General features: G+C 33.2%; 4 protein-coding genes across 4 annotated transcripts; all 4 read right to left on the reverse strand. All coding sequences in view use genetic code 12, as the record gives it.

The window, feature by feature from the left end:
- Window positions 1–785: 785 nt before the first annotated feature.
- On the reverse strand, window positions 786–1352 carry J8A68_005721 (uncharacterized protein; the record flags this gene model as incomplete). The annotated part of the gene is made up of 1 exon (XM_049409818.1): window positions 786–1352. The coding sequence occupies one exon, from the start codon at window positions 1350–1352 to the stop codon at window positions 786–788; it is 567 nt and encodes a 188-aa protein (XP_049260992.1).
- A 1665-nt stretch (window positions 1353–3017) lies between these two features.
- LYS21 (homocitrate synthase) lies at window positions 3018–4337 on the reverse strand (the record flags this gene model as incomplete). The annotated part of the gene is made up of 1 exon (XM_049409819.1): window positions 3018–4337. The coding sequence occupies one exon, from the start codon at window positions 4335–4337 to the stop codon at window positions 3018–3020; it is 1320 nt and encodes a 439-aa protein (XP_049260993.1).
- A 487-nt stretch (window positions 4338–4824) lies between these two features.
- On the reverse strand, window positions 4825–7764 carry SYG1 (Syg1p; the record flags this gene model as incomplete). The annotated part of the gene is made up of 1 exon (XM_049409820.1): window positions 4825–7764. One exon carries the CDS (start codon window positions 7762–7764, stop codon window positions 4825–4827), a length of 2940 nt encoding a protein of 979 aa, XP_049260994.1.
- A 4193-nt stretch (window positions 7765–11957) lies between these two features.
- On the reverse strand, window positions 11958–14003 carry J8A68_005724 (triacylglycerol lipase; the record flags this gene model as incomplete). The annotated part of the gene is made up of 1 exon (XM_049409821.1): window positions 11958–14003. The coding sequence occupies one exon, from the start codon at window positions 14001–14003 to the stop codon at window positions 11958–11960; it is 2046 nt and encodes a 681-aa protein (XP_049260995.1).
- Between the last annotated feature and the right edge of the window lie 480 nt (window positions 14004–14483).

Here is a 14483-nt window from a genome sequence, read left to right on the forward strand (position 1 = left end):
AATCTATAAAAAGTATTAAAGAAATGTCAAGGTTATTTATCAATATGAATTGTTGTTGAATTTGAAAAGAAGATGAAAAGGGGAAAAACATAAAAATGAATTTATATTTTTATCGAGGGGAGTAGAGAATTAGAGGAAAGGGTGAAATAAATTTACGACACACAAAAAGAATTCCAAGAACAATAGATTATAATGACGTCACACTAGGACTTAGTCATTCAGATCTTTGGATGGCTAAATCATTTGGCGACAGATGTCAATGACAACGCAAGCCATGCTGAGATTGTTTCAATAATTTATGAAAACGTTGAGCAGTAATTTGTATAAACAAACAATTCCCTCTCGTACAACGTGGGGTGAAATTGATAAAGGTACTGGTTGTTAAATGAGTAGTGTAAAGGAGAGCGAAAAAAAAATTCTTAGTTCTAGGCAAATCGAAAAACTTAACGCGTGTTACTAGCAAAAGAGCTTAACATGCGTTACTACAATGATTTGTTCTCTAGCAACATGTGTCTTTGAGAGTTAGTATCGATTAAGCTAACTTTGTGTCGATTCTAGACCGATGATAGGAGAAACTGGGAACTACGGAATGAAAATTATGAGCATGACCTCTATTACAATGAAATATTTTCAACTATAGACGGGTTCTTTGTCGCGATACTCCATGCAGCTGTCAAGTGGAGTCCGTATTCTTCGGTTGCAATTCGCCTTAATGGCATTTATCTATTATACAAACATACTCCTATTATACACGGTACGTATTTATCGGAATTGATTATAGCTCATTATCCCAATAATGCATTTAAACTATCAGGATCAAACATATTTACACCTGATTGTAAAGTTTTTGCTAATAATACTAAAGAATTTTCATTAAAATCAGGTTTTTTTCTTAATTCATCTAAATCATTTTCAAATTCCATTGCCATTAATTTTAAATATCGATTATTTAATTCTGTTTTAGTTTGATCAAGTTGATTATTTATATTATTTGCATTTGGAATATTCTTAGTGGTGGCTATGGAAGTAGTGGTAAAATTAGATACTGGTGTTGTTGTAAATGGAACAGATTGTAATTGTTGTTTTTGTTGTATTGACAAGTTTTCGGGTATTCTTCTATTGTTTGATGTTTCATTATCTGAATCGATATCTATGTCGTCTATGTTTATGTTCTTATTATTGTCGTTATTGTTTAACGATGGTTGATCTAATTCAATTTCTGCATCAGATTCAGCTTCTGATGATGACGAAGAAGACGAAGATTCTTCAGATGAGGAGAAATCTTGGGTTCTTCTCTTCTTCCTACTTCTTCTATTTGGTTTCTTATTGTTTGGAGTATTTGTAGCAGCCATAATGTATATCCTAGTAGCTCGTCTTAACCTTTTATATCCCTATAGCACTGTGATGAGTTTTAACCGTGATGAGGTGTAGACCAGAGCAGACAGAGAGAAGAGTAGAGCGAAAAAAAAACTGTATATGCAGTATCGTATGATTACATAATCATAGTAACTGTGATTACATAATCGTAAATATGTAAAAAAAGTGGCTTTAATCGTGTGAGGATTGTACTAATTAGGAATATAAAGGGAAATAAATTTAAAAATAATTTTCTGCAGCATTAAGTATAAACGAAACAATGTCTCAGATATCTCTTGGAGAGTTGAATTTCATAAAAGTCTTAACCCCATTAATTACAACACACCAATGATGGTGTAGATTGATGGCAATGAATATGTAAGTAACAAAAGCCGAATAGCAATTTAATTACATAAAAGTGTAAGAATTGGCGTTACGCATTTATAAAGAGGAAAACGTGGCTAACTGAATGTGCAACGGTAATTTTCAACAAATAAAGATTGGGGTTTCTTTTTTTTTAATTTTAATTTTTAATATTTTCCATGAATTTATTTGGTTATGATTTAATGAAGCTACTTTATGAACTTCTTCCAATTAGTTTACCTGCTTGGTCGAAGTAAAAGAGGAATGAATTCTTTCAATTCATATCATCTCCCCTTAGAAACGTTATTTAACAAGGCTTACATAAAATGGGCTTTAAAACAATACAATTAATTACAAAAAGGTAAAATGTATCGGCTCTTAATTAATTTCAATTGTCTTTCTGTCTCTAATTCACTCTTCCTCTCTTCCCGCGGCTTGGCTTTCCTCCTTCTTCTTGATCTTTTTCAATGATACTTTTTTCAACTGCTTTCTTTTTAACTTTTATTCATTTCCTTTCCATTTTATCCATTTTAACTTAGTTAAGTCGTCTTCAACAGTCTTATACTTAGATTGCTGTCTTCATCGCTTTGGATCCACATACAAAAAAATCCATCGCCCCTCACAACCCCCCATCATTGCAACTGCCATCACAAAACGAATCTACCCCCTTTAACAACCAACAAATGTAATCAACCATATACGCAGAACACATTTTACTTTAAAACTAACTTAGACTTACAACATAAACTGTCTTTATGACATTCTAGATTACATTTGATCGATACGAACCATAACTTAATAATAATACTTATATTTATAACGACAACCACTACTTAGACCTATTTATACTTCTTTCTGGACCGCTANCTTAATAATAATACTTATATTTATAACGACAACCACTACTTAGACCTATTTATACTTCTTTCTGGACCGCTACCATTTTACAACGACAACTATTACAATTACAAAATGTACACTAATTTTGAGTTAATATTTACAATAATTTCACTTATTAATTTGTCAGCCGCTATAGTCATTTATTTAAATGATTATAATCAAGGAGTTTCTATTAACTCCGGTAAGAACTTTAAGTCATTCAAAATATGTATGACTATGAGTATTTTATTTGGTATTATGTCAATGTGTTTATTATTAAAGAATATCAATATACCAATTGAAAAGATTCCAATTACAAACCCAACAGGTGGAACGACAGGCGTAACAACATCAACTTAAATTTTACACTAATAATTATATAGAAAATACACAAATAATAACAAACGAACTCAACGGGTTTACTGTTTTAATCTCTTTTCTTCAGATTCATCTAATCCTTCTAATATATGAGGAACTTTTGGTAATCCACTAACAGGTTTAACTAATGGAGTTGAAACATCCGCATGGAAATCCTTAATTATCGAATCAACATCATCAATATTCAATTGTCTAACATCTCCTAATTTCTTAATCTTATTTGTAACTTCTTTACATTGTTCATCAGTTAAATGTAAATTCAATTGATCAACTCTTGATTTAATTGCATTCCAACCAGTTAATCTATTAGCAAAATGAATATATCTAGTTAAACCAAAATCTGCAGGACTTAAAATTTCATAAGTTGAAGGATTGGCCAAAATAGCTTTAGCATGAATACCAGCTTTATGAGTAAAAGCACAAAACCCAGTAATTGGATTATTGAAAGGGATATTAACTTGTACAGCTTCAGCAACTAAATTTTCAATATCTCTTAATTTATGAACTTTATATTTACTTAAAACATAATCACGATCAGCAGCAATCATTCTTGCCATTAATCCACCTAATGGAGTAATACCATTACGTTCACCAATTCCCAAAACACTAACATCAATCAATTTTGCCCCACCTTCTAATGCTGTATATGCATTTGCAATTGCACATCCAGTATCATTATGGAAATGACATTCAATATCACAATTAACCACTGATTTCAAAGTTCTAACCAATTCATAAACCTGTCTCGGATTGGCACAACCTACAGTATCAGCAATCCCAACACGATTAACCCCAATTTTATCAACAGTACGATAAATATTCAATAAATCAACTAAATCACTTCTAAATGAATCTTCACTACTAAAACGAATTTCAATTCCTTTACTTTTAACAAATTCAATAACTTCAATTGCACTCTGAGCAATATAATTCATATCTTTACCATGACTAAATTTTCTCAAAAATTGAGAAGTCCCAATCACAACATCAACCCCATCAACCCCAGTCTCTACAGCAACCCTAGCATCATCCATATGACACCTAATATGAGTCAAAATCTTGGCTTTTAAACCTAATTTACATATCGCCTCACAATCACGACGTGATTGTTCAGAAGCAACAGGAGATGTTAATTCGATATAATCCACTCCGAAATCATCTAATGCTTTTGCAATTTCGATTTTTGTCTCGGTGGAGAAAAAGGCATTGGCGAATTGTTCACCTTCACGAAGAGTGGATTCTATGAGTTGGAAACTACCGACATTGGAAAGAAAATCGGCGGGGTTGGGACCATAGGGGTTGGTTTGGGATGTGGGTGTTGATTGGAGGTTTTCACTAATTGGTTTGAATAAATCGGACATGTGTAATATAGTATTGTAGTAGTGAAAAGATATCGGGGATGGGTTTGTATTAGATAAGATAGTTTTTCTATTGGTCGGATTTTGGTAGAAGACTGAAATTTCATCAACGAAAAAATTAAATCTATGATGAGCAAATATATCCATAACATATTTCCGTGAGTCATACATCGGGTAGCAAACAGCAGATGTTGATGCCGGTGAGATTAGAGTTGCTCGGGTTTACATTTAGGAAGATTCCGCTTTTCAACTTTCTTCTCATTTTCCAATTGAGTAAGACATCTTCATCAATTGAACGGTTTTACAAGAGCGCCGGTACCGGTGGTCCGGATTGCTGCTTTGATTAAAGAGTCGTGTGAAAATTAATTATTCTTTGGTTGCAAAATTTGAAAAACGCAATTGCGCGATTACATACAATTAAAATAAAATAATAAATAGTAATTAATCTCTAATTAAAATTGGGGATATATAAATCTACATATTGTATAGTCTACTCCAGTACCATAGACAATTCTCCATCACTGGGATTCCTCCGATTACTTGGATGTGGATGTAAACTATCATCGTCATATTCATCTTCATCACTATCTTCATCCACTCCAACATATGTTCTTCTTCTTTGGAAATCTTTAATATGAGCATGAGGGATATGTTCACTAAGTGCCTGGAATGCTGATTTTCTCCTTTGTAATCTAGGTAATTCGGCAAGACTTGAATCGATTGATTGTTCTTCATCCAAATGATGTTGTCTTCCTGTGGCATGGGTTGGTCTGTATGGAATGGTTTCTGGCTCTTCATATTGATATTCTTGTTCAGGGACAGTGCCTGTGACAGGTTCATAATCTACTTGAGTATCTTCAAAAAGTGTAGAATCGGCATATTTTCTATATTTCAATTCAACTAATTGTTTAATTGCTTTTTCAACTTTATAACTTATCGCATAAGGTAATGGAGTATCCTTTGATGCTCGGAATAAAGTTACATTTGTACAATGTTCATTTTCCATTCTAAAAAAAATCCAAATAAATCTTCTTATAATTTCTGCAAATGCAATTCCAAAACTTGTAACTTGAGATTGTTGAATTTGATTATTGAAAAATGCATAAAAAACCCATTGAAATCTTAAAATAACATCCACAATCATGGCCGTATAATAAAATCCTGGTTTTTTATAAAATAAATGATCTCTTAATAAATAATTCTTCAGATGTGGTTGCATTAATGACCAATCCATTAATATATCCCAAATTGAACAATAAATCGAATTCATCATCGCAAAACATATAAACACCCATTTATTTTCTCGGATCCGATCAATACGATATATACTCAAAGTGATATAATACGTGGCACTTAAACAATATTTCGCCATATTAGCTAAATGAGGAAACCAATCTCCAGTATCCATATATCTTCGAAGACATTGCAAGAACCGCCAAATACTTGGTAAAGTACTGAAAAATCCCATTAATCTAGATTTCGAACTTCCACAAACATTATGCATGCCAAGGTTATCCGATAAACTTCCATTCCAATGATGCGAATATAAACAAAAATAAAATGATAAATTACCCATGGTATAAGTTAATGAACATATTATATCACCCAAAAAGAAATCCCGGAATTCAACTGGATAAAACCCCGAGAATAAAATTCTCCAAAGGGCGATTTGTAACCATTTTCGACTATGATGATAAAATTGTTTTCCGGGCCAGATGAATATTATAACCATTGTAGCAAGATATATCCATGGCCAATCACGGCCATCGAATTGATTAGGCCAGAAGTTATTAAAACTAAACCAACCAATAAGACTTAATAACATGAATCCAAAACTTGGCAATACCCAATATTGTCTATAATTCAAAACAGTAGCCATATCAAATTCAAAAATGAATTTATAATTGATTTTACATCTATCGAATATGATCATATTGATTCCAAATAATAGAAATGCAAGATTTAATAAGAAAAACCCGGCCCATATTTGTAATAAATATCTCCCTTCTGGTAATAACCCGTTTATGGTTTTAGAAAGGGCAATATATAATGCAAATGTAAACAATGGGATTCCGAATCCAATAAACCATCCACTAAAGAAAAACTCAGTATAATATTGTTTTGGTCTCATTTCTGAAGCATTTAAAGCATAGGCAATACTTTTTAATTTTTCAAGTGAATGTTTTCGATCAGTTGAACTAGGATCAAAAAATGCAAGATATAATTCTTCAACATGAGAAATCAATTTATCAACTAAATCACTGGTTAGGAAATATTCTTCATTATCTATTTTGTTTAAGAATTGTGTCATTACATTGGTATTTTTCATGGCTTTATCGAATTTTTTGGTGATTTTTCGGAAAGCTGTACGGTTCAAGGTTTTGTATGCTCTTAATAATGCTAATGCTCGATAATGTTCTAATAAGGCATCTTTCAATTGTCGACGGGCATGGAGGTATGGAACTCCGAAATGATGTTTTTTCACTGTATAATCACGTCTTTGTGTCGTTCTTAATTGTTCTTCGGTTTGTGGCGGTGGAGATCGGGAAGGTATACCTAAATCTTCTTCTGATTCTGTTGCTGAAGACAACTGGTCTTCAGCTCCGGAGTATGGAGAGAGATCTATTACTCCATTTCTAATTCTATTTTCAAGATAATTAATATCGGTTGGTTCTTTTTGTCTATGTAATGCAATACTTGAATTTGATTTTTGTTTATTCTTTTGGGTTAATTTATGCCAGAATGTCATTGAAGGTAGACTTGGGAATTCAAATTGACCTATTCCAGCTAATGCAAATCTGGTTTGTATATTTGCTACTCTTTCAGATAATAATACATTTTTTGGATGATCAGAAGTTGGACTGGATGCTAACAGGGGTAACAGTTTCTCTTTTATAATATGTAACTTATGATCTCTTAATTGATACAATTGATCTTGAAGTAATAAAAATCGTTCATAAATATCTTGTTCTTTTTCAATAAAGAATTTATTGACTTTCTTTACTTCTTGATCTAACCATTTATTAAATTTATCCTCTTCTGTTCCTTCCATTGCATCCTCATCGCTATCATTCTCTTTATCATCTCGTTTAAGACTGAATGATCTCATAGAAGTAAAAATCGACGGACGTCTTGCTCTAGGTAATTGCAGCCATCTTGAACTTTGACTAGAATCACCCCTACTTATCAGAGGGGGGATTTCATCGGTTACATATTGTGTATGTGGTTGTCCTGTATTATTTTCTGATTCAGTTTGTGCTTCTAACAATGGAGTAGTATCTAGATTCCCTTCAGATGGTCTTCTAATAGCATTTTCTTGTTCACGATAAGCTAATAATGATTTAATTAACTTTTTCCCCTGTTTATAATCAACATATTGATCTTGCCATTCAGGTACTAATCCTTCACTTAATGATTCAGCAAATTTCATCAGTAACTACTTAAGCTTAACTCTTTCACCTCACCAGAAGTTGTAGCGATGGAATACAAAGATAGATAAATATCTAAAAGCGAAAGTTTATACAAAATTGAAGATTTAAAAATGGAAATTTCAAAAGTTATTATTGAAGAAAAAAGCAAAAATAAAAATAAAAAATTATAAGAAAAGTTTAAAAAAATTAAAGCAATCACTCGAACCACGGGTTTATAATAAATAAATTAACAAATCTAATTAAGCGCTGAAAAAATTAAATTGCATCACTAAATTATTTTTTTTTATCGCAGTTGCCAAATGAATCATTATTATAAAGTACCATCGTAATACACTCTAATTATTTTCTAGTAAAGATAGTAGTTAGTGCTATTTTCTGTATCTAACCGCAACCGTTTGACAATCACTTCCCCAAACTTGTTTCTTGTATAAATTCATATTTGTCACATACCCCATGGCATATTGGTGATCCATTATCCTGTACAAAACAAACGGTTATGAGTACACCCCACACTACACCCGGCAGCATCACTTTAATACGGTCACACGAGTTACTTTAACACTGATCACTAATTGCAATATATTACCTTCACCACTAAGCTTGCTTCTAAAACTAATAGAAACTCTTAGTAATCCAATCGAAACAGATGAAATAGATCAAAGCAATTCGAAGAAATTCATTGTTTGATTTACGGGACTCAAAATATTAGCGAGGAGCACAATTAGTCACACGATCCTTAAACAGCAAAATATCAGTTTGGTGACTTTCCCACAATAACAGAAAATCCCGCTTATAACCCGCAAACAAAGCAATTGGCTGACGCCAGCCTCTTTAAGGATTTCTACTAATCATATTTGGTATAGAAGACATATTAATATACAAGTATATTGGATTTCGTTACGAGGCACTCAAATATAGGCAATGTTAACAAAATCCTCAACTAGTATAAAGCTAAACTCTAGGATCTGCTTCCCAGTCCATTTCCCTAAGTACTTCTAGACATACGCTTTTATAGATGTCCTAGAGACGTAAAAAATGATACTGGGCTAACTAAGCTGGTTTGCCCCAACCAACCATATCGAAGTTCTGGAACTTGGCAAGATTCGAATTACGGGCAGGTGATGTTTATCATTTTTTATGAAACGTGAACTTTCTGTCACGTGATTTTTATATTTTATATTTTCTATGAAATGAAACATTATTTATATTCCGATGTTTCAGAACTTTTATTTTAAGTTTTATACTTATTCCTTTTATATTTAATTAATTCAGTTATTATTATATTTTGTGAGTTATAAGTATTTACTTTGTAAAACTATATTCATACTCAATTACCAGAACGGATCAAGACACTTAGAGGCCAAATCTTTTCAATTGAGACAACTTTGTACACTATATCATTAGTCAATCAATAAAGTTACCTTTTAGTAATTACAACATAAAATACGCGTTACCTCACAGGCAGAATACAGATGATATATTTACGTGAAGCGTCATAGCAACCAAACTTACTTTTGGTTAATCCCCCCATTCCTAAGAAATAAACCAAAATTGGAGACACCTAATGGCTGCAAAAGAAACCCCCAATATTTTTTGTGTATCTATTCCCTCACTCTTTTCTTCACACAATACCCCAGAATTTGAATACAGATTAACTGCGACATTTGTTCTAGCTCAATCAAAAGTACGCAGGAAGGAGCACGACTTTAATTGACTTAGATAGATATCCTACGATCCATCTTCTAAATGATGGGTGATTTCTATGAAATTATAATATCTATTGGAACCCCACAAACAGAGATTAGAACTTCAATGAAGATTATAAGTTTGAATCACTTCCGTAGTATCTGCTTATAACGATCCAACCGGACAGTGTGAAATAGCCCTCCGAATGGAATTATTATTAACGAATTTATCACGGCTGTCCTTAATCTACAGTAATCTCGATGATTGTTAATAAATATAAAACTCATTAATTGAATTCTAAAAAGACATATAAAAAAGTATAAACGTATATTAATCAAAATTTGAAACTATACATATTGTATCTCAATCTGTACCATAGGAGATTTCTATGCAAGCAATACCATCATCATAACTCTACACCGATAAGCTTATCTACTCACTGAACATAAATAGTCAATGATATAGTTGTCTTTTTTTTCTTTCCTGGAACCACCGTAGGCCATGTTTACATCTGGCATGTATTTCTTGGACATATAGTTCTTTGTCAAGTATTTCTTTGGAGAGTCGAACATTTTAATTTATTTTAATAACTATACTAACAAGTTGCAATTTATGTTGTGCGTGAGGAGGAAGAAACTCCAGAACAGGAACTCCCAAGTCTAAGGGGAATTGGACCCATTTATATATTAATCAAAGGCTGATATTGGAGGAGAAATAAACCAATTAAACAAACTAAAATTTTACCATTGTGCATTCTTAATGCACCTCGTGTTAATTTCCTATTTTGAACTAGCAACACCAGCAAAGATGATAACAAACACAATGGAACTCCACACTTATCCCCACAAATAGATAGTCACATCATACATTTCTGAATTAATAACGATATGCTTAATCATACACAAAAACCTATGCATTTAATCATTCGATTAATAGATTATTTTGTGGGGTTGTAGGTATAATTACAGATCTGTTGAATCCCTTACTTTCATCTAGGTTTTTAATTCAAACAAAGGCTACCTCCTTTTGTGTAATTTATTGACACAACTGATTTCTTTGGCTACAGACCAAGACTCATTCTTCTGACCATTCTAACAGGGTCAGATAATATCTCAAAGCAAAAGCTTATAATTCGATACTATGCATAATGGGCTAACTTGGAATTGAATCGAAAGTTTATTTTAAATTAAAACTACGAATTACAGCATTGTTGTCTTGGCGAAAAACTCCGAAAGAATATTCACTAGTTCATTCTCCACATTAAACACATTCGGTGGAGCCCCAATTATTGATCAACTGGTTACACGAAAAGGAACATGTATGTAAGATTAATGGAGTCACATAACCCAGAAAAAGAGGGTCGGTGTTGTGAGGACACACAATGTGGAGATATACTAAATTAGAGTTACATAAAAGAGGAGATTCTGTACTTTGAGTAGATATGAAACGGGGCTGCTTCGAGTGCCCAATATTTCTTGGATTATGTTCGAAGAAAAACCCATGTAGTTCAGTTATGATACCGGCAAACATTCAGTTATCTTATACTGCATTGTAAATCATTAGTTACATGTCAGAGTATGGTTGGTTATCATTCAACGTATGATCATTTTCCACGCGAATTCATGCATAATTCTGTTAGATCTAATTCATCTATGATTTTACCCCTATACCACTCAGCCTCAAGGTTGGCTCTTCTTCACAACGATATCGGAAAGTGTTATGTCCAACATCTGTACGATTAATCAGGTCACACATTGAGCATCCACATTTTTGCTCTTAGTGACATCATCTTTAGTTTAACCAGCAAGTCCCCGTCTGTGCTTGCTTTCCCGTTTCAATACTACCTAACCACTTGTTTCCAATATCATTGAAGTTCATAAAAAGATGAAGAGCAGTGTCATATACATCCCACAACGTCTAAATGGTTGGTGGTGTTCGCATGTAGACAGTTTATTCCAACTACCATGTAATAAAGCAGCATTAGCCATAGTCGATAATATGCTAACTCTATAACGTGCCCCCCCTAGATAAAAAGATTGACGACTTGCGGGGACCGGACTTGAAAGAACTTAATACCAAAACGTGACATTGATGTAAAAGCTGCAAAATATAAAAGTTTGTTTTTTTCGTAATTCCAAAAGATTATGTTTTGTTGCATCCCACCTCTCCAATGTGCATCGTAAGGTTGCAAAAGTGCAAATTTATAATGAAATCTAATCTCGGAGACCGTACTCGGTCTAGCTCCAGTAAAAAGGAGAGATCGAAGTATAACATGTTTAGGTGAATTATAGAGAAGGCATATGGTTCTTTAAATGGTCGAGATACAAAACTAGTAAACATCAGACAATACCCAGCCCAGGAAATTGACTGAGTTTACTTTCCAGGTGCCAGTTGCATTGCTATGGTCAACCAATACCCCACAGGAAAAGAGAAACATTACTGACTACAGCATTCTACGGTAAATTGAATTAACATTCCATTTGTAACCAATACATACATCTAGGCTCTAATTATTATTTTCATATCTAACATACAACGCATCAATAAAATGAGGATGCTTAATTCCAGGTGGTTTGGCAACCTTAAACCCTTCAACTGCCTCCTGTACTGACCAACCTAATTCTTCTATCAAATAACAACAAATCAAGAATCCAGTACGATTGAATCCATAATGACAATGTACGGCAATTAATGGATTTTCCACATCGGTTGAGGAGAGTATATCGTCTACCAATTGAATAAATCTTCGGATTGCAACTTGGTCAGGAGTGACTTTGGATACGGTTGCGCATTTGTAATATTTTATTATGTTGAATGATTTTGGATTGTAGGGTGGTATATCGGCCGATATATCTATGATTGCGATTAGGTTTCCCTGAGGTGTTTGGGAGGAATTCTTTTCGTTGTTATTAGAATAGAATTGTGATTCTAGGATAATTGGAGAATGAGTTTCATCGCCCTCTCGTAAAGTTTTCATACCTAGCAATGGTGCGATTTCCTGCCCGTTCCTTCTGGTTATATTATCGGAGATTGGTTTTAACAGTTGCCATTTTAATTCGTTTTTTAATCCCCATTTATCGCCTGAGATTAAAGCTTTCTTTTGTAAGACCCAAGAAGGAGATAAATGTAATCGTTGTGGGAATTTGGATTCGATATGATTCAAGATCATTCCACAAATATATTCTGGTTTGATTAATAACAAAGAGTGACCTACATCTTTGATTTCTATAGTGGAGGATACTTTTCGATTTTGGAAGGTAGTTGTTAAGAACTTATCAATTTGGTATATTCCTTCTATGGGGGTGATTTGATCGTTGGTTCCACAGATTAATAAAGTTTTCTCGTAGGTATGTTTATCTTGTGGATTGTCATTGAACTTATCAATCACTGATACTAAGTCAGATAATGCTGCCTTTTTGAATCCCTTTGCGTATTTTAAGACTATTGTCGAATCAATATCTAGATTCCATCTTAATTGACGTAATTTATTGTATATGGTAGTATTTGTACCTTCTCTAGTTAGTTGTCTAGTAACACTCTCACTCTGTAAACCTTCTAATCTATCCCACAGTCTAAAATAATCAAAGATCCAAGGTGTGTACTTAAACATTTGAAACAAGTGAAGAATATTAAATTGGTGTTTCTCACTAGGGTGTTGTACATGGATATCATCGTGCAAACCAGGTGGTGATAATAATATTAATCCTTCAATCTTATGCTTGGGCAACTTTTTCCCAACCTTAATCGATAAATGTGTACCCATTGAATGACCAATCAAGACAATTTTCTTATCTTGAGGAATTTGTTGAATTATAAATTCATAAATTATATTTGCGACATTGTCTGAGGTAAAATCATCCCATGATAATCGTTTTATACTGTTTGAGACTTTAAGCTTGTCCTCTTCGGATATTTCTGAGATTATCTTATATTTATCGTTAAATTCAATTTTAGAATTCCCAAACCCAGGCAAATCCAAAGAAAGAATTTCCGAGCATTGAGATAATAAACCCATAAGTGGTTCAAATTGAGACATTTGTCCTCCCATACCGTGTATGAACACCAATATAGGTGATTCTTGTAATTCTTTCAGGATATTTAATTCATCTGCTGCTTTTTGATTGGCTTCATTTCTCATAAAGTTGACGATTGGGTGCGGTATGTGTAAGGTATTTAAAATCACGGAATTAGTAGAGATAGTTGGTTGTCTTGATAAGTCGATCTCAGTAATTTTGCTATATTTGGCGATTAATGAACAATCGCTGGGTTCATTATTTATCACATATTTTTCAAATTCATTACGGTATCCTAATAAGTTGATTTTTAAGAATTGTTGGAGTTTCTTCCATGTTGTATCGGTTGATTGATATTGCTGCTGGGATAATTGTGACAATTTATCTAAATAATGATGGCGGTTTTCATTCGATGAAGATCCTCCTCGATGGGGTACTGGGGATGCTCTGGTAGAAGCAGCTGCGGCGTCAACTGCCAATAATTCTTGAGAATCGTCATCTGAGGAAAATAACAATGTTGATGTTGGTTTTAGCAGCATTGTGATATGGGTTTAAGTGGTTGTTGTTGAATCTGTATCTTGGTAATGAAATTTCAATAAAAAGAAATGTGAATGAGTCAAACGGCGCTAATGGGTGCATTATGCTCCTTATAAAAGACACAAGAAAAACAGTTCCACACTGCCTTGTTTATATGCAGGCATAAATTATCTGTAGATAATCCATGTGGCTTCTTACTAATTGATAAGGAGACAATGGGCAATAGAATGAAAAACTTTAAAAGTGGGTTTGTTCTTTATAAACAATTCCAACCTAATGTTGTGGGAGAATACACTTTAAATTGAACTGTCAATGAAAAGAATCCATTTTCCACCCCACTTGTTGTGTAGTAAACCATTCAGTGAGATCTGACTCAGGTACTACTGACCAAGAGTGTTATTTAATGATCCAATTGTATTTAGCTATGTAATATGTTATAACCTGTAGTTTATCAAACCATTTCAAGCTGCGTATAACCTGAT

This window comes from Hemisphaericaspora subhashii, assembly GCF_019202705.1.
Source record: "Hemisphaericaspora subhashii strain CBS 10753 chromosome Unknown scaffold14, whole genome shotgun sequence".
Lineage (NCBI taxonomy): Eukaryota > Fungi > Ascomycota > Pichiomycetes > Serinales > Debaryomycetaceae > Hemisphaericaspora > Hemisphaericaspora subhashii.